Source organism: Benincasa hispida, chromosome 9 (genome assembly GCF_009727055.1).
Source record: "Benincasa hispida cultivar B227 chromosome 9, ASM972705v1, whole genome shotgun sequence".
Taxonomy (NCBI): Eukaryota; Viridiplantae; Streptophyta; class Magnoliopsida; order Cucurbitales; family Cucurbitaceae; genus Benincasa; species Benincasa hispida.
Genome location: NC_052357.1, coordinates 73,522,511 through 73,550,326, shown reverse-complemented (window position 1 = coordinate 73,550,326; position 27,816 = coordinate 73,522,511). Strand labels below are relative to the sequence as shown.

General features: G+C 34.8%; 1 protein-coding gene across 1 annotated transcript; it reads left to right on the top strand.

Annotated features, from left to right (window-relative positions):
• The first annotated feature begins 19,614 nt into the window (after nucleotides 1-19,614).
• LOC120087224 (splicing factor U2af small subunit B-like) lies at nucleotides 19,615-20,882 on the top strand. The gene has a single exon (XM_039044136.1). It carries the CDS (start codon nucleotides 19,817-19,819, stop codon nucleotides 20,639-20,641), a length of 825 nt encoding a protein of 274 aa, XP_038900064.1. The 5' UTR covers nucleotides 19,615-19,816; the 3' UTR covers nucleotides 20,642-20,882.
• The last annotated feature ends 6,934 nt before the right edge of the window (nucleotides 20,883-27,816 follow it).

The window sequence follows — 27,816 nt, the reverse complement described above, 5'->3', positions numbered from 1 at the left end:
GAAGAAGAATAACTAAAAACTGCAAAAAGAAGGAAGGAAAGGGAAATTATCTCCCACCCTTGTGTGTGTGTGTGCGGGTTGCGTTTGCGTGTGCGTGTGTGTGTGTGTGGGGGGGGGGGGGTGTGTTTAATGTTGTATCATATACAATATAACCAAAGTGGTATTTAGTATAAATCATATTTATATTAAAATCAATTATATGAATCCAATTCCTATAATTAATATTTGAATCATATTCAAATATTTATTTCCTCTCGACTAAACGTTATATTATAATACATCAAATATATTATAGTAGTTATATTATATATAATTAAATTAAATTAATTATATCACATCTTATTAATTCCCTCATTTAATTTGAACAATTCAAATTAATTCGAAATTGATTCTCATTAAATCATTGTTGAGCTATAGAGGGGATCTCATGGATCTGTAAATTGAAGCTCCAATGGTCTTAAATAATTAATTAAAGTCCTTTAATTAAATTATTCAACTTTCATTAACTATTCGGCACTCCACTAAAGACTGACAGCTGTACTCTTCACATTAGAAATATATTTTTGTGCCCATTGGATATAACTAGTCAACAGTGCAATGAACATTCACAAATTGCTTGTAAGTACAATTACGCCAAAATTACCGTTTGCTCCTGTAGTTACATCCAACTCCTTAAGTGCAACTGATTCCTCTAATAAACCATAAATCATAGTCTAACTATGACCAAAATCCTCTCATGTTGGTTTACAGAAACACACAACAGAAGAAAACAGGATCATTAAGCATTCTAGTTCCTCAATTTTGATCTCAAATTAAGCATGTTCATGGAGTATCAAGAGGGTTTCATTATATACCGTTGAAGATCCTCTTCAAACTCGGAATTTAGTTGCAATCTTCTCCAATTCTTGTTGTGGACTATCACTAGAGCTTCCTTACTATTCTCTATGAGCGTTAGATTGAGTTGTGGGACTCAAAACAAGCTTGAACTTAGGAAAATTGGAGGAGAGGTTCTCTAGTTTTTCAGCTTGTTGAAGAACTTCTTCAACTTTCAAAATTCAGCAATTCAGCAATTGCATCAACTTTTCCACTCAACCAAAAGTGGTTTTATTACATGACTCTCAGTTGATCACTTGAAGTGATTCCAGCTACTCCTTGAATTTGGTGGTGGAATTATGTGTAAGAAGGTGATTAACCTTCTTGCTCGAAAGTAGGAAAGTCCCACATTGGGATTTTTCTTCATTTTCATTTTTCTTTTTTGATTTTGAAATTGATTTTCAAAATCAATAATTTTTCCAATTTTAATTCTTTAATAGAAATTTTATTAATTTTACAAAAATTAGTTCAATAATCAATTTTCTAATAAACTTAATAATTAATAATTAATTAAACAATTTAATTAATTCTATTAGTTTAATATCAAATATTAAATTAATTTGTCACTAATTCCATTACCATGAATCCCTATTCATGAAGTTAATATTTATATATTAATCCAAATTAACCCTCATTTGTTAACTACCGAGTCACTCCACTAAAGCCCAATAGTTGTACTCCCCTCACTTTAGATATATTATGTCCATTCGATATAACCATAATTACAAGTTAACCCTTCACAGATTGTTCGTAATAACGGTTGGGTCAAATGACTGTTTTACCCTCAAGATTACCTCTTATTCCTTAAGTTTCACTGATCCTCTAATGAACAATTTGTTTGGGACCCAATCAACAAACAAAATCCCTCTCAGGCTAATGAGAGGGTGGGGCTATAAAATCCGAACCCTAATTATCTTAAGTAAGCAAGTGTAAGTTATGTGATGTCTTCGAATGAGTTGTAATGATATTATGTTTTGGTTAGGAGTGATGGAGAAAGAAAGTAAACTAAAGAACAAGAGAACTCTCGGATGGCTATGTAGGAAAGAATGGTCAAATTTTTGCTAAGTATAGGAAACCAAGAGGAGATCATGCTATCCTATGAGATTTAATGTTGAATTGTGTTGTGATGGAGTGGGAAGAAAATGGCTTAATCAAATCTCAGCCATTAATCTTCATTAGTGGGCTAAGTGGCCCAAGGAGATTTCATGCAGGATTTTGGGCTGTGGTAAGCAGGAAGGCCGACTTCATTTAATTGGTTTGAACAAATTACTTGGGCTATTCGTGTAATTTTAATGGCATTCGAAAGCTCTATGTGTCTATATTCTGTGGCTGTATTTTTGGAGGGAAAACTCACTGGAATAAGGCCGAAGGAGCAAAATAAAGATGAAGGGTTTGTTTCTCAGGTGAATCTAGGCCATCAGTGAAGAATTAAAGCTCCAAGACGAATCAAGAAGATTTTTTAGCCAAACTTTTGAGGTAATATTCTCAGTTATAAACAACTTTGTAGAATGAAACTTTTTAAGATGAGGCCTGGAAATCGAGTTATATATTTTTGAAGTTTGAACTGGAAGTTGTTAAACAAGCAGGCAACTGCTTGAATTGGGGCCAATGATGAAGGTTTGAATCTCCAGATCAAACGACGGAGAATTTTGAGTTGAAAGTTTAAGGTAATGTTTCTAACTTGATTCTAAGCAAGTTTGTGGAAGGAGTTTCCTTGAGATCAGTTCTGGAAATTTAGTTATGAGTTGTTGGAATTGAATTTGCAGTTTGATGCTCCAAAATTTTTCTAAGTGTGGGGAGTGTAGGCGATCAAAGGTTGCATTCTTTTGACATCCAATCCCTCCAAATTGGCTAAGTGTCCGACCCTCAAAGTGAATGGTAGGAGGCACAATGTGATGGTTTGGCATGTGAGCTTGATTTATTGAGTAGGCCTAAAAGGAAGGCTAATGTAAACACTAAGTAGTATGCTTTTATGTATAAGTTCTACTCCCATTGGAAAAGCCTATCAAGCCTTAAGGAAGTAAACTTGAAGGACTTGCGAGTGACTATAAATGATTTATAAATGGTTTATAAATATTTTAATAATCCATGCTTTGTTAACAGTTACTTTTATGTTTGTTATTTTACAAGAAGTTCCAAGCAACGCATTTCTCTAAAGTTTATAAACGCATGCTAGTTACAAAGTTTATGAAATATGCTTTGGTACAATGGTTTAACAATGGTAGTTCTCAAAAGAAGACTCTATAACATGTTTAAGTTACAAGTATTTGTATTATGTTTTAAAGCATATGTGCTCTTAATGTTATTGAGCATGCATTAGCAAATGATATTCTTATGAAAACTATGTTTTATGAGATCAAGTTTTCAGTAAGCTTGTTTGGTGACAATGTTTTCCTATAAGGTATTTTCAGCTCAATACTGAAGTAAAAGGAGAAGGTATCTGAGTTGTACTACCTTGTTCCAGTTATTTTATGATTATGATACCGAAGTACTTAGAGAAGATATCATAATAATCCACTTAGTTCAGTAATAAGCAGTGGTACCCTACTTCAGTTATGATCCTTGACGTCAGGATCCAGTTTGCTCTACGTGCACGTATGACAGTTAATCATTTCAGTAGGATTAAACAAAAGGGTTCTTTCCTAACATTGGCTGTAAGGTGCTAAACAAAAGGGTTCTCACCCCAGCCCAGACTTATGTTTAAGAGATCGAACAAATGGGTTCTCTCTTAAACATGATACCCGATGATAAGATTGAACCACGAGAGTTCTTTCTTAGCATTGGCTAGAAGGTGTTGAACAAAAGGGTTCTCACCCCAGTCCAGGCTAATGTTTGAGAGATTGAACAAAAGGGTTCTCTCTTGAACATGATATCCGACGTTGAGAGATCGAGCAAAAGGGTTATCTTTCAACTGGGAATCAGTTTAGCTGTGTTTTTAGATACAATGGTTTTAAAAGTTTTATGTATATATTTGCTTGGCATGTTTTAGTTCTAGTATTATGTTTTCTAGCTTTCAATTTAAGCATGAGATTTATGTTTTTATTAAGTCACTCATTGGGCGAGTAGCTCATTCTTTCAAATGTTTTTCTTTTCCCAGGTAGTGGTCATCTCCCCAGAGGTTAGCTGTCATCCTGCTCTGTCACTCAAGGACTCCAATTAAAAGTTCAAAGTCTAGAGATAACTTTTAGGTGTTTACTCAATAAATGTTTGTACATATGTGTTGCTCATATTAGGGACTAGTAAAATATATTAGGACCGCTGAACTCTGTATATGTTAATATGATGTAATTATATTATTGTTGATCCCTAGTGTTCTAAGGTTATTTTTAAAGTTTCATTAGTTTGGTGAATGTTATATATGTACTCTAGGGATCTAAGCAGGTTAAGGATGTTAGTTAGGCAGTAAGTGCCACAAAAGGGTTGGAAACTACTGTCGTCACATTCACTTTTGGATTAAGAAGAGTAATTTGGGAGTGGGTGTGATAGGGGCCCCTTGTTTAAGACACGAAATCAACACTTAAAGAAGTAACCTATCTACTATCCTTGAAAGCAAGTAGGAGTAAATTCTATCTTGCACCCTATGTCTCCAGCTATCTACCTAGTCTTACCCCTGAAATGGGAGGCTTATTGAGCCAGCGCTGTTGAACTAACCCTCACTCATGCAAATCTAATGATAATCCTGAATAAACAGGAGTTCATAGTTAGCTCAGGATTAAGGTCAAGTTACCTAGTTCATCGTTTTGAAATAGTCAGTCTTAAACAGTAAACAACATTATAAAGTAGTGACTTATTTCTTGGTCCAATCTTATGCAAACTCATTACACAAGACGCCCCCACTCCTTATATCACCACATGAACGAATCAGGATCACTTCGTTTGTAGCACTTTACAACTCCTTGTAACAACTACAAAGTGGGCCTCATTCGATAGTGTTACCAGAATAAGGCACTGATAACTTGTAGAAATACAAGTTATTTATACTGTTTTATTTAGATATTGCGGTTAAAAGAGAGGAAAGTTCTGTTAATTGTATGGAAATTGGCTAAGAAATGCAATGATTATAAATTGTCGTCAATACACTCACTAACACCATTGCGATGGTAGAAAAGAATATTTCAAGTTTGTTTTGCAGGAAATCAAATCACCGTATGTGCTCATAGCTCAAAAGATTGACGTTCTACGTCGCATTGCGCCCATCATTCAGGAATGAATAGACGATCAATGCAATGACGGCGCATGCGATAATCGATCAAGAGCTTTGCGATCAACGCAACTTCAATCGCATGCGGTAATAAAAACCAACACCACATGCAGACAAACGGTCGAAGATGCAAATGAGCAACGCAATCACGGAGGATTTTGGCACGTGTACAACTAACCGTTGTGCATTTTCGACGGATTGATTGCATAACAGAAGGAATATTTATTCCACCATTCTCGAAATTTCCATAACAATAAAGTGGGGACCACACGGCAGAGAGTCGGAGTATTCATCCATAAATATCTTTAAAGAATTCACTGGAAAAATATACTTGATACGGGATAATTTATACGAGGCTATTGAGAGAGAGGATGATCTGAGTGTTGATCAGAGAATATCTGGGAAGAAAAGAGACAAGGCCGAGAGGTGAGTCTCAGGGCGAATCATTTCAAATCCCCACGTTGNATCTGAGTGTTGATCAGAGAATATCTGGGAAGAAAAGAGACAAGGCCGAGAGGTGAGTCTCAGGGCGAATCATTTCAAATCCCCACGTTGAAGCTCTGTACCTAAATCAACTCTACTGGTTGAGCAAGCTTGAGAGGGAAGCTCATCCTTCCATTCACTCCATCTACGCCGGCAAGCAATCTCTCCATCCAGATCGGTGTCAAGACATTGAAACTCTTCTGTTTCTGTTTCTAACTCTTATTCATCAATTGTATTTCATCTTCTTAGTCTAAATCATTCACAAACATGTATCAGACGCTTAATTTTATAATTAAATGTCATGATCACTTTCATTTTCACATTTCTGTCTATTTTCGTTCCTCCATTAATCGCTTTTTCCACGATGTTTTCTTAATCCCGTGGTGATTAATATGAATTAAACAAGTAACTTAATCTGTGCTAAAGAGATAAAGATGTTTAGCTAAAGCATGCTAGATGACGTCTTCACCTGTGAGAGCAGAAGTGAAGATGCCATTCTGATCTGTCGAGAGAAGGTTAGAAGAATGCGTTAACTAAAGCAAGAAGTACTTCCAGAGATGGAAGCAAACTTGCATTCACTACGTTCGTCCCTGTTTCACCACAAAGATATGGGAAACGAGGCCGATCACCAAGAGGTGTATGCCAAGCCAAAGCGGAACCGTACTTATATCTTTAATGCAATTAAGAAACTTGCGATGTTTGTATTAATTATCCTTTCTCTTTTTGCTTCGCACATAAGCCTTGCCACCGCATAACACGACCTTTGTATAATCTTCACAGTCAGTCTCAACCTCGGTATCTTGTATCATGTAACCTGTACCTTGTATCATCATAGCTTAGGTTTATTTTATCACACTTTACTTTTATCGCAATTTACTTTATTATCGCATTTTTATCGCTTATCTTTACTTTACTGCATAATTTAATTTATTCGCATGTACAAACCACACTTTTATTGAATTGAAAAACCCCCGGTCGCATATATCACGAACGTAACACAATCAACCTAAAACAATCTCTGTGTTTGACCTTGGATCACTCCGAGAAACTTGCGGTGAAATTATACTTGGTTTCAACGCAAGGAAACTTGTGACAACGCATAGCATACTACAAGCATATCGTTAATAACGCATACATCTAGAAGTAGTATCGCATATCATCACAATCATCCCTGCGTTGTATGACATAAGAAGATAAATTTTATTCATTCATATTCATATTTGTCCACATGCTTAAATAGAAGTATCAATTTTTATGTCAACAACTTAGATTAAATTTTATGCGTTACAAGTTTATGGATTAAAATTAGGTCAACAAGTTTATGGCATCATCACATTTTATGCGTAACAAGTTTATGGCATCGTTGCTGGGGAACTGGTAACGGGAACATGGACTTATAGCTTAGATTAAAATTATGCGTAACAGGCACCCAACCTTATTTGTATATTATAGATCATTTTGACTATTTACTCAAACCTGATCCACTCTTATTTCTCTACATAAAGCTCAAGTACTCATGTAATAGTCATGGATATTTTAGTTTATTGGATTTATTTCTAAAACAAAATAAGTAATTCATATATTCAAAAACAATTTTATCAATTTACAGAATGAGTTTATTGTTTACAAACCACGAATTTTAGGACATAAATCCAACATCTCGGGCCAGGAGAAGGTATGGCGTCACATTATTCAAGCCCCGAAATCAGCCCTTAAGGGAGCAATTTATCTACTTAACCTGTAGAGAATGTGTGAATTCCGTCATATGTAGCTGTGTTACCAACTCCTCAATCAAATGAATTTCCAAAATGGTAGGCTTATTGAGTCGGCAATTTGACCACTCTCACCCATAGAAATCAAAGGACCGCCCTCATGGATAGGAGTTCACCATTCACTTAGGATTCAGGTCATGTTACCTATGGTCATCTTGGTGAAATGTAAGTCTCTATTATGAACGACGTTATATAATGAGACTAGTCGGTGGTTTGGTCTTATACAAACTCCTTTATATAGAATACCCCCGCTTATATGTCTCTACATGAATGATCAGAATCAGATCATTTATAGCACTTTACAACAATTGTAACATCTACAAAATGGGTCGTATTCGTGGTGTCACCATGATAAAGTATCCAACCTTATCCATCTACTATAGACCATTTAGGTTATCATTTAAACATGATCCACTTGTATGTCTCTACATACATGTTTAAGTTACAAACGATAACCTTGGATGTTAGTTTATTGGTTTGTGGGTTTGATGCTACTAAATGTTAACTAAAACATCTTATATTTTATTAAATAAATAAAATGTTTATATAATACAATTACAAACTACAAGACCCTACAAGATTTAGGGCATCAACCCCAACACTACCATTCTGATACATGCATGTATACGTGGTGAAGACATTTTTCAAAATTAAACAATTTCGTGACACATCAATAAAAAAAATCATGAAGTCAAATAGTTGAATTAAACACGTTCATGACATAAATGAAGTGCATAAATATTGTTCAACAAGTAGATTAGATGTTGGGATTAGTGTCCTAATTCTCTTGGAGTCTTGTTGTTTGTAATGATACACATTGTTTTTATGAATACAATAACTCTTATTTCATTCTGGCATTTACTCATATCCAATAAACAAAGCTCCATGATTATCTTATTTAAACTTAAGCATGTAAATGTGATATACAAGTGGATTGTGCCTTAAGTGATAACTTAAATAGGTTTGTAGTATAAGGATTAAGGTGGGATATCTGATCCTAGTGACACTACGGATACGACCCGCTTTGTAGAGGTTTGCAAGTATTATAAACTACTACAGATGGTAGATCCTGACCGTTCATGTGGAGACATGTGAGCGAGGGTGTCCTATACAAAGAGTTTGTATAAGATCGAACAACGAGATGACTAGACTATTGGGTTTTATGTTCTAAAACTTGTGGTTCGTAAACATTAGAACTTATTCTGAGAATTCGATAAAGTTGTTGTTGAATATATTGTTTTTTAGAAATCCAATAAACCTAAGTCCCTTGACTATTATATGAGACTTGAACTTTATGTGGAGACATACAAGTGGATCAGGTTCGAGTAAATACTTGAACTTATTCTAGTAACACTATTGGATGTGGGCTACTCTGTAGTTGTTACAAAGAGTTGTAAAGTGCTACATACGAAGTAATCCTAATTCATGCATATTGAGACATGAGGAGTGGGGGTGTCCTGTGCAAATGAGTTTTGTACAAGATCGGACACGAAACCTGTCCCTCTTACTTTATAACACTATTTACTGTTTAAGACTGACTATTTCAAAGCGATAACCTAGGTAACTTAACTTTAATCCTGAGCTAACTATGAACTCCTGTTTGTTTGGTTGATCTGCAAACGGTGAGAGTAGACCAATTTCCTCTGCTCAATAAGCTTACCATTTTGGGGATAAGATCGGATGAATAGCTGGGAACATAGGTGCAAGAGGGAATTCACTCCTACCCGATTAGGATTAGTAGAGAGGTTGTTCCCTTCAAGTTCTAATTCTGGGTCTCGAAAAAGAGGTCTCACCCTTTCATTGGCCTGAAAGGGATTCGATTTGTTGATTGGATCACAAATCAATTGTTCATTAGGGGGTCAGTAGAACTTAAGGAACAAGAGGTAATTTCGGGGGTAAAACAAAGATTCGAACCAACTGTTATTACGAGCAACCTGTGAAGGGTTAACTTACTAATCATGGTTATATCAAGTGGACATAATATATCTAGCTCTGGGCTTTAGTGGAATCACCCATTAGTTAACGAATGGGGGTTAGATCGGTCTAATAAGTTTAGCCGATTAATCTCGGATCGTTGGAGCCCATGATCTGTAGGTCCGCGAGGTCTCCTTACTAGCTCATAAATGGGCAAGTTTTAGGGTAGCTTGAGAAATTAATTTGAAATGTTCAAATTAAACGGAACAAGAGAATAAATATTTAAATATGATTTAAATATATGAAGATGATTATTGTGCAAAAATTAATTTAATATTTGATATTTAATTAATTAATTTTTTAATTAATTTAAGAAAATAAAATTTTGAATAAAATGATTTAAAATAATTTTTTATTTTTTAAAAAAAATGGAAAAACAATTTGCATGGTTGCACAAAATGGAAAATGGATTTTCTCCATTACCATAATCTTTATGCTCACACAAAAACTATTATCTTCTCTACTTTGATTCTCCAAGCATGAGCTGTAAGCCATGCACTCCATCTCTTTGCATGTTCATCTAAATATATAAAGAAGATTGAAGTTATTGGAGAAAAAAGGGGGAATACAGAATTTTGAGAGAAAAATTTCGGTGAAGAAGAAACTGTCTTCTTCAACTTGTTGTTGTGAGCTTTTCTTGTTTCTTCACATCTTCAAGCTGTTCTTTAGTCCCACAACTCTGCCTAAAGCTCCAAGAGCATAATTGGGAAGACTTTGAGGTGGTTCACGTTGATATCAAGTGAAAACAGCAGCTGAACAAACGTTTTTCTTGGAGAGTTCATCAAAGGTATGTTCTGAAAACCCATTTTTTATGAAGAACATGCTTCAGTTTTTGCCAAAATTAGTGAATTAGAATGTTTATGGATCCTTAATACTTCTGCTGCATATTATTTAACTCTTACATAAACTCTATATATAACACCGTTGATACTAGAGACTTACATCTCACCTAGACGACCATAGGTGACACGACCTCAATCTTGAGTGTTTTGGGAACTCTTGCCTTTGAAGGTGGTCCTTAGATTAGTATGGGTGAGAGTGACAAGATTGCCAACTCAACATGCCTACCTTTTTTGGGGACTTGTCTGATTTGAGAGGTGGAAATTTAATACACAAGATGGAATTCACTCATTCCTCGAAGCAGGGGTAGAGATTGCTCCCTTAAGAGCTGATTCTGGGGCTTGAACATAGTGACCACAACTTCTCTTTGGAAGAGAGGACTCAATCATAGTAGTACTATGACTTATGTTCATTAGAGGATTCAATGGTACTTAAGGAGTTAGATGTAACTACAGGGGTATAATGGTTATTGGCCGAGTTGTACTTATGAGCGATTTGTGAAGGGTTGTCGCGCTGTTGATTGTTAAAATGGATACATAATATATCTATGGTAAGAAGAGTTCAGCTATCGGTCTTTAGTGGAGTGCCTGGCAGTTAACGGATGGTGGATCCCGTGACTAAAGAGTTTAACCAGTTATTCACGTACTGTTGAAGCTTCGAGCTACAGGTTCATAAGGTTTCCTTGGTAGCTCAATGGATTCAAGTTGAGGATCAGTTCTTGGTGTTAATTTGAAATGTTCAAATTGACAAGAGGTAATTCGATTATATATAATATAATCGGTATAGTATATGAGATACATTAAGTGGAGGATTAGTGTAAATGAGATTTACATTAAGTGCCATGGAAAAGAAAAAGAGCTATGGTTTGTATGTTTCATGAGATGAAATATTAAAACTATAGGTTATAAATATATTATTATAAGTTAGTTATCATTTATATTTATAATAATATTAATTATTGGATAATTATTTGTTCTCTAATAACCAATTGAGTGGGAGAGTATTGGTGGTTTCATGGTAACCGTGAGTTAAAAGGAAAAATGTTTTTCTAATTTTAGTAAGAAAAAAAAATTATGTTTTGAGATTTTCAATCTCGGAAAATTCTCACGGAGAGTTGTCAAGTAAATTAGATTTACTAAGCGACAGTTTGAAGTTAGCTAAACGATCGTGGAGTGTTAGTAGAAGATAGATACTCAGCTAAACGATGAGTTAAACGATCGCATAGCTTTTGCTAGATAATCGCTTAGCTTTTCCTAAACGATTGGGCATCGACCTATACGATAGGTTCGTCCATCTCCCACTTGCTCAATCATTTACACGATTGTGTTTCCTTCTACTTTCTCCCTCAAACCAAGTCCACATAGAGCTCACCCTCTAGATTCTCACACCAAGAATATTGGTATTCTTCTTGGTGGTGTCATACTCAACTCGACACTATCGAGGTTCTGTGGAGGCCGTTCATTTTGTTCTGGGTGTTCGTGACCAAGGCGATCGCTTAGTTCGGGTGCGCGGTGTTCGTGCAGTGCAGCGGTCGTGTTGGACGAGTATTCGTGTGTTGTTGTGTTGCGCTAATCGAGCATTCATGATCAAGGAGCTTTGTGATGAGTTTATTAAAGTATGTTGCTCTTGTCCTTGATCTGTTGTATATCATGCTGTAATTTCTGTATTTAATGCATAACCATATGTTTCCGTTTTTTATTGTAATTGTAATGTTCATATACGATTGTAATTTGGAATGATCTTTCCGTTGCTCATGGAAATCCTCGTGTTCGATTTCCCTCAGTATGTAAATATTGTTCAACAAGTAGATTAGATGTTAAATTTTTTTTAAAAACACAATCATGAACGTTGCCACTGGAAAAATATTTCGGTAGCCTAATCATCTCTAAATCAGGTTCATTCGTCTGATGTCTCAAGGAATTCAATATTCTCCCCCTCTGTAACAACAACTGTAGAATTCTTGTTTAGGGACTCATCAAGTAAAGCACCTATCCCCATCTCCCTTGTGATTAGGCTGCGAATCAAGAAATACGCAGTTATCGTTCGACATTGGACCTATACGGGGTAGAAGGATTTTCCCCTAAGAATTGTCCATTGCCCTTTCAACAGTCTAAATGCTCGCTCGATAAAATTTATTGTTGAAAAGTGCTTTAAGTTGAAAATTTCTCTCGATGTTGTCGGTGCGTTGCTTAGGTCACGCCAATCTGAGAGATGGAAGCACTCCCCTCATACGGAGTAAAAAATCCTTCAGTATTGGGTAGTATCACACAGGTAGCAGTATCTTGTACAAGTTTAGGATTGTAATCCGCCTATTCATGCAATTACTCAAGCTTGATTATGTACATGATTGATTTTTAATACCCTTTGGAACCCTCAGTCTGTGCATTTGAATAATTGCTGAAGAATCTCATATGGAGAGTACCATGAGCGTGTTTAGATCGCTCCGATTTTACAGTGACCGAAATACAAAAAATATATATTCAAAACATACAGTTATGTACATAAATCTAATTATCGGCATGCTCAGAACATGATAAATAACAGGGAAAGGGTTCCATACCAGTTGAAGACTCTCTTCATACTTCTGAATCCTAACGCAGCGGATCCCTCCAACAGATCTACCAACACCCGGCGAGAACGTCGACTGCAACAGCATGATCAATACGAACACGAGCACTGTAGCGGGGACGACACTACCACTAATGAACCCCGGGTATTCTCGGCGTAAAAACCCAAAGAGTGGGTTTTGGTGAGTTTGGTAGAGGACGGAGGACAATGAGTCGTGTAGACAATAAGCAAGTGGGAGATAATACAGTGCTCTTATACACATCTAGATGTGTATAAGAGACAGTCACAATCGTGTAGGAAAGGCTGAACGATCGTTTAGGAAAAACGTATACGATTGTTTAGAGAAATCGTGAGGTAGACGATCGGTTAGACGGAAGAGCTACTATCGTATGAGCTTTCGGGTGATCGTCTCACGAATTCTTTTTGGGCGGTCGAAAAATAATGAATGTACGATACAAAATGAAAACCTCTTTTCATTTTTAACTCATCGGTTACCATAACCGACGATGCCCGCTACCCTCATCCGAATGTGGAAAAATTGGTTAATTATCATATAATTAATCAATTAATTAATAAATAAATATAATCATATTATATTTATATCCTATAGTTTGATATCACATATCTACTATAGTATTTTCTCCTCAACTTGATATAAATCATATTTATATCTAATTTCCTCTAAAATAATGTATCTCATACATTTAGTCAATTATATCATATATAATTAACCAGTCCAATTATATCATATATAATTGAACTTCCTCTTGTTAATTTGAACATTTTAAATTAACCCAAACACTGGTTCTCGACTTTATCCAAGCTACCCAGGGGACCTAATGGACCTGTAGCGCAAAGCTCCAATGGTACGTGAATAGCTGACTAAACTCTTTAGCCACGAGATTCACCATTCGTTAACTGTCAGGCATTCCACTAAAGACCAACAGCTGAACTCTTCTTACCACATATATATTTCTGTGTCCATCGCATATAATCAATCATGAGTACGATGACCCTTCACAGATGCTCGTAAGTACAGTTGGGCTAATTTACCATTTTTTTCCTATAGTTACATCTCACTCTTTAAGTATCACTGATTCCTCTAATGAACAATACAACATAGTCCAACTATGTGTGAACACTTCTCGGGCCAAGAGAATGTGTGTGGTGCCACATCCTTCAAGCCCTAGAATCAGCCCTTAAGGGAGCCATCTATCTACTTACTTCTGCCTCGGGGAAGGAGTGAATTCCATCTTGTGTAGCTGAGTTCCCAGCTCCCAAATCAGACAAATCCCCAAAATGGTAGGTTTGAATCGACGACCTGGCCACTCGCACCCATACAAATCAAAGGATCGCTCTCAATGGCAAGAGTTCCCAATTCACTCAGAATTGAGGTCATGTTACCTATAGTCATCCTAGTGAAGTGAAGTCTCTGTCATGAACGGTGTTATATAACGAGACGTTAACACTTCGTGGTCAGGTCTTATACAAACTCTTTGTATAGGATGCCCTGCTCGCATGTCCCCAATACGAATAATCAGGATTAGGCCATATGTGACAGGTCACAACACTTGTGACCATTCTACAAAGTGGGTCGCGTCCGTAGCATTACCAAGATAAGGTTTCCCTCCTTTGTCCATTTACTATAGACCATTTTGGTTATCACTCAAGACATGATCCACTTGTATGTCACCACATACATGCTTGAGTCACATACAAATAACCAGGGATTTTATGTTTATTGGTTTTTGATAAAGCAAATAAAACAATTAACTGAGAAAAATACAAGATATGAAGTAAATATCATATATTAACAACACAAGTGTTCATACATACTTTTACAAACTACAGGACACGAGACTTTAGGGCATCAACAATTGCATCCCTCATGAACCTAGAGTCGGCGGTCAAGCCTTCCCATCCTGGCGTAACAAAGATAAACTCTCCATTTTGGTCACATTTTAGATGCATTCATAGAATGGTCCTGGAACTTTGTTGTACCTGAAACCATTTCCATCGTCGATCAGTCATGTACTTATAATCAGTTCGGGGATTTTCAACAAGACTATGTGTAGTTGTATTACTTCTCTAAGAACTGTATTGAAGTATCTCGAAATCGTCTCGCCAGATCTCGAAAAATGTGTGTGTACTACTCAATTATTCGCATCGTGAGCAAGAATGTATAGGAACATTGCAATCATCCCTTCAATACTAACATATCTACTTGGTTCCAAACATCCTGTCATCCTAATTATGTTACATAGAATCATAAACGTCCTTCTATCCATTCGAGTACTTTCAAAATACGCTAAGTCACTCTTGTAAATGAGGTAGAAGAACGTCAACTGCCAAATATAGTGTCTAATGTTTGTTGGTTGTTATTCTACCCTTCTATTATTGTTAAGCAGCACTGCCAATCTCATGAAAAAATGTCTCTGAGACTCTGTAATACTTGTTATGGTTGTAAATAGCTTTTGAACAATCTTCATCTTACTAGAGTAAGGGGAGGAAGCATGTAGATCCTGAAAGGTTGAATTGTACTTAGAATTAATGAATTTAGGTTTAGTTACAAGATGAAAAGTCTTGACAACTGAGTACATCACTCATGTCCTACTATCTTGAGCCAAGTATATATTACGATCATCCCAAAAATAAAGCCTATCATAGTTGTAATAATTGTACTACATTGTCCTACTGCACTGGTCCGTTAGGGACAACTATAGTCGGTCTAGCGTGTGTTATACTGTAAGACCTATATGCATGCTCTGCTTCATCAAATGTTTCATATGACTTATGCAATGCCCCCTTGTACTCACTAACTTTTTGACATTTGTGTAAGGATAGGTAGACCTCTGGGTTACGACCATAAATACCACACAGAATTTGGGTTTTTTCATCTACCTATATTTTCAAAATAGGGGTAATCAATACCAAAATTTTTTCGGGGTTAGAATTTAGAAGTTCCAACTTCCAATGGTTATGAGTTAGGAGTTCTTATAAACAAGTCTTGATAAGTAATGGTTTGTTAGGCTTATCTTTACAATTAATATATTGACAAATATCTCATTAACTTAGACCTAAGAAGGGATCAAATTTAGCAAACATATGTTTACCAACTATGTTTTATGAACTATCTAAAAATTTAATCCCAAACCATGTTTTCTTATAACCTATCTAACAACTATACTCTTGTAAAATCTATTTACCAACTATTTCTCTTTTAATTTTTTTTACCAACTATTTACCAATTACATTCATCCTAAATTATAACTCTTTTTTTTTTTTCTTTTTCTTTTTTTAACTTGTTTACCATAAGCGTTTTTTCTTAAAAAAACCGTTTACCAAATATTTATTGATGTTTTTACCAAATATTTTTTCCTTTTTAAACTTGGATACCATAAATTGATTGTTTTTTTGAAATAGTTTGTTTGCTTACCAAAAACTGATTTGTTTACCACCATTTTTTTTATAAAAAAAACAATAACAAAATTAAAGTACTATTTATTTAACAAAAAACTAAAATTTTCCGGTTAAATACCATAAACTTGTGCAATTTTTTCTATTAAATACATAAACTCCTTTTAAACTTGGATATTAAACTGATTTTTTCCGATTAAATACAACAAAAAATTTATTTACATCTAAATGAAAATGTTGAAAATTTGTGCAATTTGGTTACCCTTCAAAATTAAAGTACACGTTTTTTTTAATGGATTCAACATAACGTATTCTATTCATACGGTTATGAGCATTTGAAGGTCCAAAAATTAATAGAATTAGAAAAATATAAATTTATTTCATTCCTATAATGTCCTCAAGCAAATAATAATATCTTCAACAAATGTCCAGGTACATATGCAATATAATGTAATATATTATATATATATATATATATATATATATATATATATATATATATATATATATATACATACATAGCAATAATGCAAATCTCAAATTCATTATTACAAATACTTCACGAAAATTTATTGACAAATATTGGATGATAAGAAAATTTACTCCAAACGTAAAACTAACGAACCTCAAACTAATTGGAAATGAAGTGTGGAAATAAAAGAATGGAAAGGAAATGGTACCTCTTTCAACACAGTAGTTCGATTCGTGACTACCCTTGTATGAATGTAAAAACAATGAAGTAGGATGGGGTGGGGGGAAAGAAACAAAAACAGATCAAGATATATAATTCATTCCACAAGATTGAAATAAGAAGTGATGGAAAAAAACAGAGAATGGATAGAAGTACTCACCAACAATCCAAATAAATGGAAGCAGTAGAAATTTCTCAAAATAGAAATAAGAGATTAGGACATGTATAAATAGAAGAGATTATGGGGTGGTTGGTTGTGGAGTTGGGTGTCTTAAGTGCACCAACCCTTAGAAATGATGAACAGTGATTTCATTAAACATAATAATGAAGAGGGAGTAATGTTGAATTAACTAAAGTAGGTAGGGTGAAGTTCGCATAAATAGGTGGCTGAGAAATTTCTTTAATATTATACCATTAATTTTGCATTAATTAAAATGTAATATATCACACAAAATTGTCAAAAACGGAAAAAAAAATAAGAGGCCTTAGGGATATTACATTCTTATTTCATTTGAAGAAATCCAACTAACATAAAACAAAACCAACAACATAGAAGAAGAAAAATCAAACCAACAAATTCCAATTCCAAATTTATTTTTTTAAAAAAAAAGAAAAAAAGAACAAAAACAAGGAACTCCAACTCCAACAAACAAATTGTACATGAAATCCAATATATTGTCAAGAAAACACAAGAACATGGTAAATTAACCGATCACCAAGGAACTCAAATGAGAAATAGATGCTTTAGATATATATATTTTTAATAATACAGATCAATACAAAAACAACAGAGGATGAATTAAGAGAAGAGAAAATAGGAAAGCATGAATTAAATAATTATCATCGGCCTATGGAAGAAAAGGATAAAAGACAAACCTTTTGTAGGGATGATTGAACTCCCTTCACCAAGCTCCAATAATCATTGGCCCCTACCAGGAATTTCATCGCACACCAAATTTGAGAAAGAGAAAAAAAAACGATCATGCGTTATTGAAGCAACAAGAGGGGAACTACAAAAAAGGAAGGAAAAATTAAAGAACTCCAAGATAACAATTGAACACATAATCAAAAAATTGAACCCCAAAAAAATCCAACAAAAAAAAAATCACGCAAAATCTTACAAATCTAACATGTAGAGAAAAGTAGTCCAAAACTATGGGAAAAAAAAACCACACAAAACCCTAAAAATCTATAGATCTACATATCCAAAACCCACGAAAAAAATCCCAAAAAAGTAAATCCGAACAAAAACTCCAAAGGAAAGTAAGTCTCAACAAAAAACACCCAAGAGACATAGACATGAATGAAAACTACGAAAAAACAATAGATATGAAAAAAAGAACTTCAAACAAAATTAGATCTACACGAAGGACTCGCAAAAAAAGTAGATCTTAGACAAAAATTTCATGCAAGAAAAGACAATTAGAGGAAGACGAAGAGGATGAGAGAAAATAGAAGAGTTAAGAATGGAAGAAATGTGAAGTGACAGACGAAGGAAAGAGAGAAAAATCAAAGTAGAGTTAGGAGGGAAGTAAGGGAAAATAGGCATTAGTAGGGCTAGTATTTTGGAGAGTAAAATGGTGGGTTATTAGATCCATCATTTTCTTTTAAATGGAAAGTCAAATATCGGGTGGACTTTTTAAACCTATTCAATCCAAATCTCTTGGACTGCCAAATATCCCATAAGAACATGTGTTATACTCGAGTTGGTTCCTCAAGTCAACCTTCTCATGTGACTGTGATAGATCAACTAAAATGTTGAGAATATGTAATATTTTATTATTATTATTATTTAACATTGAATTAAAAAAAAACATTATAGAGATAAAAATGGAAAATTTTGAGGAAAAAGAAGGGATAAAGCCACCATCACGTCTTCTCTTTGGAAAATAATAATAATAAAAACAATAAAAATAAAAATCGCATGCATGCTAATTGCAATGGTTGCCCGAATGGAAAACATAACGAAGCCCTTTCATAAAGGAAATTGGTACCGATGGCCTATTTAAGCAAAATCTTGAAATTTGATCTCACTTTTCTAATTTACTTGATTTTTTATCTTCTATTGATGTCATCATCATGTAAATTTACCACTTTAACTCTTTTTTCTTTTTCCTTCTTTCTATTTTTTTTGCTTTTCCTCTTTCTTTCTTTTTCTTTTTCTTTTCTTTTTCAATAATTTCTTCTATCTATGACGTCCTTTGTTTTTCCGCGATTTCCTTTTTTTCTTTTCCGGCATCGCTCTTTTTTTCTCATTTTTCTTGTGAGATTTCCTTTCCACCCTTCTTTCTTTCGGGTGCTTTTCTTTTTCAATGACTTCTTCTGTTTATGTTGACATCTTTTTATTCTCAAATAAAAGATATAAGTTGGAGGGTGAATCATAACGAGAGGAAGAAGCGAGAGTGAGACCAAAAAACGAGAGGAAGAAGTAAGAGTGAGAATTCAAATGAAGGAAAAAACTCAAAGGAAAAAACTATAAAATTGACGAGGAAGAAACGAGAGGAAGCAGTAGGAAGAATTAAAAAAGAAAAAAAAATCAAGGAAAAAATGAAGGAGAACAATGTGAATTATAGAACAAGATGAAGGAACGAGAGGACGAGATGAAGAAACGAGAGAAAAGAGCGAGAAATCTGGGTTATGTCTGACTTCACGTGTATTTTGGGTTAAAACAGTACTTTCACACGTGGCTGATACAAGAAAAAGGTCAAATTTCGAACGTTTCTTAAAATGAGGTTAGATTTCGAGTGAGCCCCTAAATATGGGTCATCTGTACAAATTTCTTCTTTTCGAAGCTCTCCATTTACGAATTACGTATCTGGGATCCATTTCTCCAATTTAGGGTTTTTTCCGCCCTTGTACCTTTCTCCTGCAAGCTGTAATAGAGCTATCGGTTCCGTTTTTCCTTTTGATTTTTAGTTTTAATTCCACTTCTTTTCCGTCGAAACCCTTTCAATCGGGTCGAGAATTGTTGCTGAAAACTTTTTCATCTGATCTACAATGGCTGAGCACTTGGCCTCAATCTTTGGCACCGAGAAGGACCGTGTCAACTGCCCTTTCTATTTCAAGATCGGCGCCTGTCGTCATGGAGATCGCTGCTCTCGCCTCCACAACCGCCCTACTATTTCCCCCACTCTTCTCTTATCCAACATGTACCAGCGCCCCGACATGATCACCCCCGGCGTTGACGCTCAGGGCCAGCCCATAGATCCCCGAAAGATTCAGGAACACTTTGAAGATTTCTATGAAGACATTTACGAGGAACTTGGTAAGTTCGGTGAGATCGAGAGCCTTAACGTATGCGATAATCTCGCCGACCACATGATTGGCAATGTCTACGTTCAGTTTAGGGAGGAGGACCAGGCTGCTGCCGCACTCCAAGCGTTGCAAGGGCGGTTCTACTCAGGTCGACCCATTATCGCAGATTTTTCTCCGGTGACTGATTTCCGCGAAGCCACATGCCGGCAGTACGAGGAGAATAATTGTAATCGAGGGGGGTATTGCAATTTTATGCACGTAAAGATGATTGGGAAGGATTTGAGGAGGAAGCTGTTTGGTAGGTACCGAGGATATAGACGGAGCCGGAGCAGGAGTAGAAGTTTGAGTCCGCGGAACCGGAAAGAGCACGATAGGCGTGAGAGGGATTACAGGGATCGTGATTATCGTGGAAACGGACGGAGCAAGGAGCGTCAGGATAGGGATGGGGGAAGGAGAAGGCATGGTAGCCCCAGACGAAGCAGAAGCCCTGTCACTGTGAGAGAAGGCAGCGAAGAGCGGCGTGCCCGAATTGAACAGTGGAACCGAGAAAGGGAGGAGAAGCAGTGACGTTTTCGTATTTTTTTCTGTTTGGTAATTGTTCTCTGCTCTCTGTCATTTTAATTATGTACCTTACTTACACTACAGTACTTCTGCCTGAATAGGAAGTAGAAATCTTTTATAGACAAAACGATGGACGTGATAGATATCAAGTAGATTTGCCTTTTTGGTTATCTTTCTTGTTGATATTGATTGATCTGGTCGGATATGGTCTCCCATATGCTTTAACTTATGCTTCTTCTTCTGTTTATACCTGCCCTTTACTTCCTTTCTTCTCTCCTGCTTGAGTTTCTGACTCATAGGAAATGCGTTGAGTGTGTGCTTGACAAATTGATGATTGTTGAATATGGTAACTAACTATGTCTGTATGGCCTTGTTACTTACATAACTAACTAGTCTATCAGGAGAACAAACTAAAAGGTTGTATATGGCTAATTGCTTGGCCTTGGGTTTTGAAAGTACCATATAAGAAATGGACGAGCTAAAGTGAGTGAGCATCGCTTCTCATCTGTTGTGCTAAAAAAGTTGAAAAGAAATGGAGGAAGTAGCGCAGTGATAAGTTTGTGAGTGTGAGAGAGGAAGATTACGGTGGCCATGAAGGGCTTATCGAGGATTGTAAGGGAATGGGATTTTGGACTTGAGTGTGGATCTACCCAGTTCCCTGCGCAACAAGAGTGATAAAGAGCGTATGGTTGCTGTCCGGTCCTTTATATTGTTTCATACAATCATTTAGTACTGAAGAACTTGTTGATTGTTGCGTTATTTCAATCTTTTCGCCAAGGAGCTTATATTGATTTTGGTATTGACATGACTTTGCCTAATACTGGTGGTTTATTTGCTGCTTATATCTGAACTTCTTTCTTCTGAGGGATCCGCCGCTGGGTGGATGGCTTGGCTTGGCTTGGATTGGCTGCAGATTAACTAATAGATTTCTACTAGATAGGGTCTTGTTGAGAAAGTTATAGGGTATAGGGATTAAATGCCACCGATCTTGTTAGCCTCCGTTTTGTAGACCTCAGGAACTATCAACTTTTATTCTCCAACTTCACTCGTCAGTTTCTTTTTCTACTTCAAATCTGTATCTACTCATTAGTTTAGTATTGTTATATGTCTCACATTACATCGTTTATATCCTGTATTATTTGGACTCCAATGATTTTTGGCCTGTCGTCAAATCAGGTTTGCAAACTTTAAATATATGGATTTTTGTTATTATTTAAAGAGAAAAAGAGTAATTTCTAAAAATATTATTATCGAAGAAATTAATTAACTTTTCTGTTTTCAATTTGTATATCCAAATTTATTATTGTACATTGTTAATTGTTTTTTAAAGGACATTGTCACTCAATCCTTGTATTAAGGATATTTGTAATAGATAATAAAATAAGAAGAAAAATCTAAAAATACACCACCTATTTAAAATATTTACAAATATAAAAATGTTGATTAGTCAATCTTTGAATTTTTTCTAATTTCTAATGTCATCCTTCTTTGTCTTGTCTTGTTACACACCTATTTTTTTTTTTAATTTTTAATTTTCTTTCTTTTCTTCAATTTTTGCTTCTTTTCTTTATTTTCCTTTCTCCTATTTTCGCTTCTTCCTTTCTTTTTATTTTTTTTATTTTCTTTTCTTTCTTCAATTTTTGTTTCATTCTTTTTTTTAAAATTTTTTTCCTTTCTTCGGTTTTCTTCTTCCTCCCTTTCTCCAATTTTTACTTCTTCTCTCCCTCTTTTTTTTAGTTTTTTTTCCTTTATCTGATATTTGTTTTTTTTTTCATAAGAATTATGAGGTTGAGTTCCGTAACCAACACTTGCAACCACCCTCATAAGTGACTTAACACTAACAAGTCAATTATCAAATTTGATTATTATAACGAAACATTAAATATAAATAGTAAATGAAAATAGATTTGAAAGAAACTATTTTTGTAGTCCACAAATTTGCACCATTTCTAGAAACACTTTTAAAAGTTTGAAATAAAAAATGAGAACAATTATTAAAATAGTTTATTTCTCAAAAAATGAGAAATGCAAACGATATCAAATCGACCAATAGTTTTTTTCCCCTTTTTATAGGACTTTAAGAGTATGATGTTTATTAGAAATAACTTGAAAAATAGCATAGATGATCCAAAATGAAAAGCACAAATTAAAATATTTGTGTACCAAAATATTTGTGTATTGATAATATCAATTATTAGTGATATTAGCGATAGAATTTAGATAGATATCAATCATATTCATTTATTAGTGATATCGAATTTAGGCAGATATCAGTTGTAGAAATCTATTAGTGATAAAAGTCTATTATTGATAATCATCATAAAAGTTTCTCAATAATAGTCAGTGATAGTTTTGAGCGTGAATATTTCAAAATTGATAGTCACTAATGAAAGTCTATCGGTGACAGCCACTAATATTTTTCTATCATTGATAGATTAATCTTTGATGATTTTTTTCACAGTTAATAGCCACTTATAAAAGTCTATCATTGATAGCCAAATTAGTGAATTTGGTTAATAAAGTTGAATCTTGAACTAAAATGTAGGGAAATTGCAATTGGTAGCATTGTTAGGAATAATAACCAAGTGTATAACATCATTTTAAAAAATTGCAAATATAGATAAGTTTATCAGCGACAGACTTCTATCGTTTATAGACTCCTACCAGTCTATCACTGATAGACTCCTATCAATAATATGGTCTATCACTTTAGACTATTTAAATTTGGTCATATTTACATTTTTTTTTTACATTATGTTATATCTGTTAATATTTTGGGTCTAATGTCTATATTTGCAACTGGGGTCTAATGTCTATATTTGTAATTGTCCCTAAAGTGTAAGTGGAATGCCTAGAAGTTATGACTAATAGCATGTTATCAATTATAGAAGCTATCAACGATGACATGTTATTTTATAGGTAAAAAGAATGACAGAAGTTGTCTCTGATAATATGTTATCAATGATAGAAGCTATCATCGATAACTACGATATAAGTGATATTAGTGATATTAGTGATAAAATTTGGGTGATATCCATATATCGATGATGTCAATGATATAAAAGTCAATTCTATATGATGAAAGTTTATCATTGATAGTCACTGCTAAAAGTTATCGGTGATAGCCACTAATTGAAGCTATCAATGATAGCCATAGCTATTAATTCGTATATCAGTGATATGACTTAGGTATTATGACAATGACACAACAACAATCAAGTTCAAACAAAACACATTTCCCGATCATGCCATATAACCTATATATATAATCACATATATACATAGAAATAAAACATACAAACAGTAGAATAACCACTCACAGTTCCTCCTGCTCTGTTCCTCAGGAATTTTCTTAGGCAGTTCTTTGCCTCGTTTCCTTGGATTCTTCTTCTTTCCAAGAATTTCCAAATTAAAGCATCATTCTTCCAATAATCCCAAATTATTCACAAATAACCTTAAAAATTAGAATAACTAGCTTACCCACTTTAAGATAACCAAAAATAGGTTGAGCTTCTCCAAAACAGCTTTTTGGAGGTTATTTTGACAAGTTGAGGGGCACTGGGCAGCAGGCGCATTGATGGGTGATAGCTCTCGCACAGGCAACGCTGGGCGATGCGGCGCACGCAAGCGTGCACTGAGATGCGTCCATGCGTGCTAATGTGCGTCCGTCCGTATGCGCATCTAGCAAGGCACACCCACATGCCTATTTTTCCTCTAGCAAGGCACACCCACATGCTACCCAGTGCCCCTCAACTTCTCAAAATAACCTCCAAAAAGATGTGTTGGAGAAGCTCAGCCTATTTTTGGTTATCTTAAAGTGGGTAAGCTGGTTATTCTAATTTTTAAGGTTATTTGTGAATAATTTGGGATTATTGGAGGAATGATGGTTTAATTTGGAATTTCTTGGAAAGAGGAAGAATCTAAGGAAACGGGGCAAGGAGCTGCCTAAGAAAATTCCTGAGGAACAGATGAGGAGGAACTGTGAGTGGTTATTCTACTGTTTGTATGTTTGATTTCTATGTATATATGTGATTATATATATAGGTTATATTTGAATTATTGGCATGATCGGGAAATGTGTTTTTCTGAACTTGATTGTTGTTGTGTCGTCGTCATAATGCGTGTGTAATTGCATTTGGAAACTAGATTTGTACCCAGGATATTGTTAGCATGCTTTGTGGACACTTGGCTGGGATTGTCAGGGTATCTGGCTGGGATTGTCAGCGTACCCAAGCATGTCTAGCAAGAATTGTCGACATGTGCACATTCGGCAGGTTATAGGGTGCTGAGATTATTTCCACGTCAGTCGTTGTGGGTTATTCGCGGAGAATACCTGGGGAGAATACATGATCATGCCAGGGATATTCAACTGACAGGCTGGGGAAGTTACGTTGTTTTAAAAGTTGATAACTTTTGATAAAAGTCTATCATTGATATTCATTGATAGCCTTAATGTTAATATTTCAAGTTTGATTCCACTTGATTTAAGTGTCTCAATGATTGCTATTAAAAATTGATAGCAAATTGAAAGGTGATATTTTAAGTATTATTATTTTAAGGTCGTATTAATATTTCTCAAATTGAAAGCTATCACTGATAGTAGTTATCAATGAAAACAATTAATAGTATCTATCGGTGGCTATCACTGATAACTGCTATTAGTTGTTATCATTGATGGTTGTTATCAGTGATAATTTTAAATTTGAGAAGACTGGAAGAAGAAGCACGAAATGGTAGGCTACGTGTGGGCTTTTTAGTCATTTACCTATATAACTATCACCGATAGCTGCTATTAGTGATATCTGATGCTAATTTTGTGTCATATCCCTAGTATGTTTATTCTTGTTCTACATCTTTTATTATTTTGGGTCTAATTATTATTTGTGCAACCAACCCTATTCTTTATCATTTGTTTAAAAAAAATGTTTACATGTTTTCTTTTGACTTACACAAAAATTCGATTCTCATCTCTCTTTTCAACAAACAAAGAAGTAATGATACAAATAGGCATTTAGAAATTTAAAATTTTGCTAATAAAAAAGTTGAAACTTATTTTCGAAAAGTAAAGGGTATTTTTCTTGTAAAATCATAAAAGAAAGGATTACTAAGTTTTAGTTTATTTAAAGGCCAAAACTAGTAGATGGAGGTAGCTCTTTTCACCTCTATCCATGCACACACACATTAGTGAAAGTTATGTTATTTTGCAAGCTTGCTTAATTATTATTATTATTATTATTTTATACTATATATAGAGAGATGCCAATTTCCCCACGGGGACAGAACCCTGTCGGGATTCCTTGATTAGGTAGGGAATGAGGGAGGGAGTGGAGGAAAAAATTTTCCGTGAGCTAAATGGGGATGGAGACGGGGAAGGAATGCATTCCCCATCCCCGCTCCGGTCCTCGCTCCCGCCCCGTTCCCCGTCCCGATTAGCTTCTACCTATTTATTTAGTATAGTTATCTAATGTTGTGTTATTACTGTCTCTTATACACATCTAGATGTGTATAAGAGACAGTCGTTTACCTCTGAATATCCTACAGGGAATCCCCGCCCTGATCCCCGTGGGGAATTTCACGAGGATGGAGAATGAAATGGGGAGTGGGGAGCGGGGATGGGGATGGAGAATGGCATCCCGACTCCGCCCAGCCCCGTGGACATCTCTATATATATTTAGAAGGCCCTTTTTATCCTTTTTGTCTAGATTTGCTTCTAAAATAAGTTGGTTATTCTTAGACCAAAGGTTGTCCTATCGGGGTTACAAAGAAAATTAAGTAGATATGACGTTTCTAAAAGTTTTAAGATTCTAAATAAATCTAAAAAGTTAAGTATTTGACTTTTTATGAAATTAGAGAAAAAGAATTTTTTCTCTTTTGAAAAATTGGTTTCAAAATTTTGTTAGAAAATTTTAAGAAATCTAAAGTTTTATTTGTATCTTTACTTGAAAGTATGCGCCTTCAAAGTTTCATTGATAAGAATCAAGAAATTGTAAAAATCAAATGATATATAAAAAACAAAGTGAATGGGATTCTTGAATGTATAAACATGCATTTATACAATTATGCATTTAAAGCAAAAATGAGTCATTTAAAAATGTCATGAGATCATGGAATATCAAGAAATGTGGTATATGCAAAGAATCAAAGATATGTCATCGAAATGCATTAGAGAATGTCATGTCAAAAACATGCAATGTTTCCTACTCCCAATTTAAAAATTAAATATTGTCCTCATTCTTTTAAAATATAAATATAAGCATGAAGACAAAAAGATAAAAGGGAACAGAAAACTCCTCTGGTTTTTGTGCAATGGGTGGTGGTAGAATTTTCATGCTTCAAAATGTTGTTTTTCTTTCATTTTGGTTGTTCCTATAAAAAAGAAAAGAGAAGAAAAACAAAGCAAAACAAAGGAAAAGCTATACACAAAGAAGTTAGTCTAAAAATTCTAGTCCTAGAAAACAAATAAAGAAAAGCAAATAAAAGTTGTTTTATTTTTCACATCTGGTTACCTCTAGGAAGGGTAAATTTTTAATATCGATTGCTCGACGCAATGCGTCTTTTTCGCTTTTCTCAAGGTACATAAAAATTTTCATACTTCTCCGGTCCTCTCTTAGATGAATCTATATAGTTTGGAAGGGCTATAAGAGTACTCATCTTTTAATGAGAACCAGACAGGTCGAATTTGTTTTTTCTGTTTTTTGACAAAAAAAAAAAAAAAAAAAAGAATCGAAAGACTCAAATGACCCAAAAGAGTCGAAACAAAGAAAAGACTCAGCAACAAACCTTGACTAGTAAGGATAATATGAGCAGTAATAAAAAATATATGAGATGCCAGAGGGAAGAAGAGAACGAGGTTTGGTAATCTCAAATTCTATTACTTGAGACTCTTTGATATGAAGTTGTGACTCATACTCAACCTTACTGACTTGTTTTTGGTACGACTAGTAAATATCTTCTTTGTCAGTCGATCGGGAAATTTCCTCAAATGTGTTGATCTCGGTGTAACAAACAATTGAAGGCTCTGAACGACTTTCCAGTATAAGCCCAGGATGTGCAAGTTAAGGAACAGGCTTTACCTCAACGTGCATGGGGGTTTGAGTCCCCATGTGAGACTCAATAGGTTCCTGCACATACTGAAAAGAAGTATTAGCAAATTCACACATAATAAAATCCTTTACCTTGAT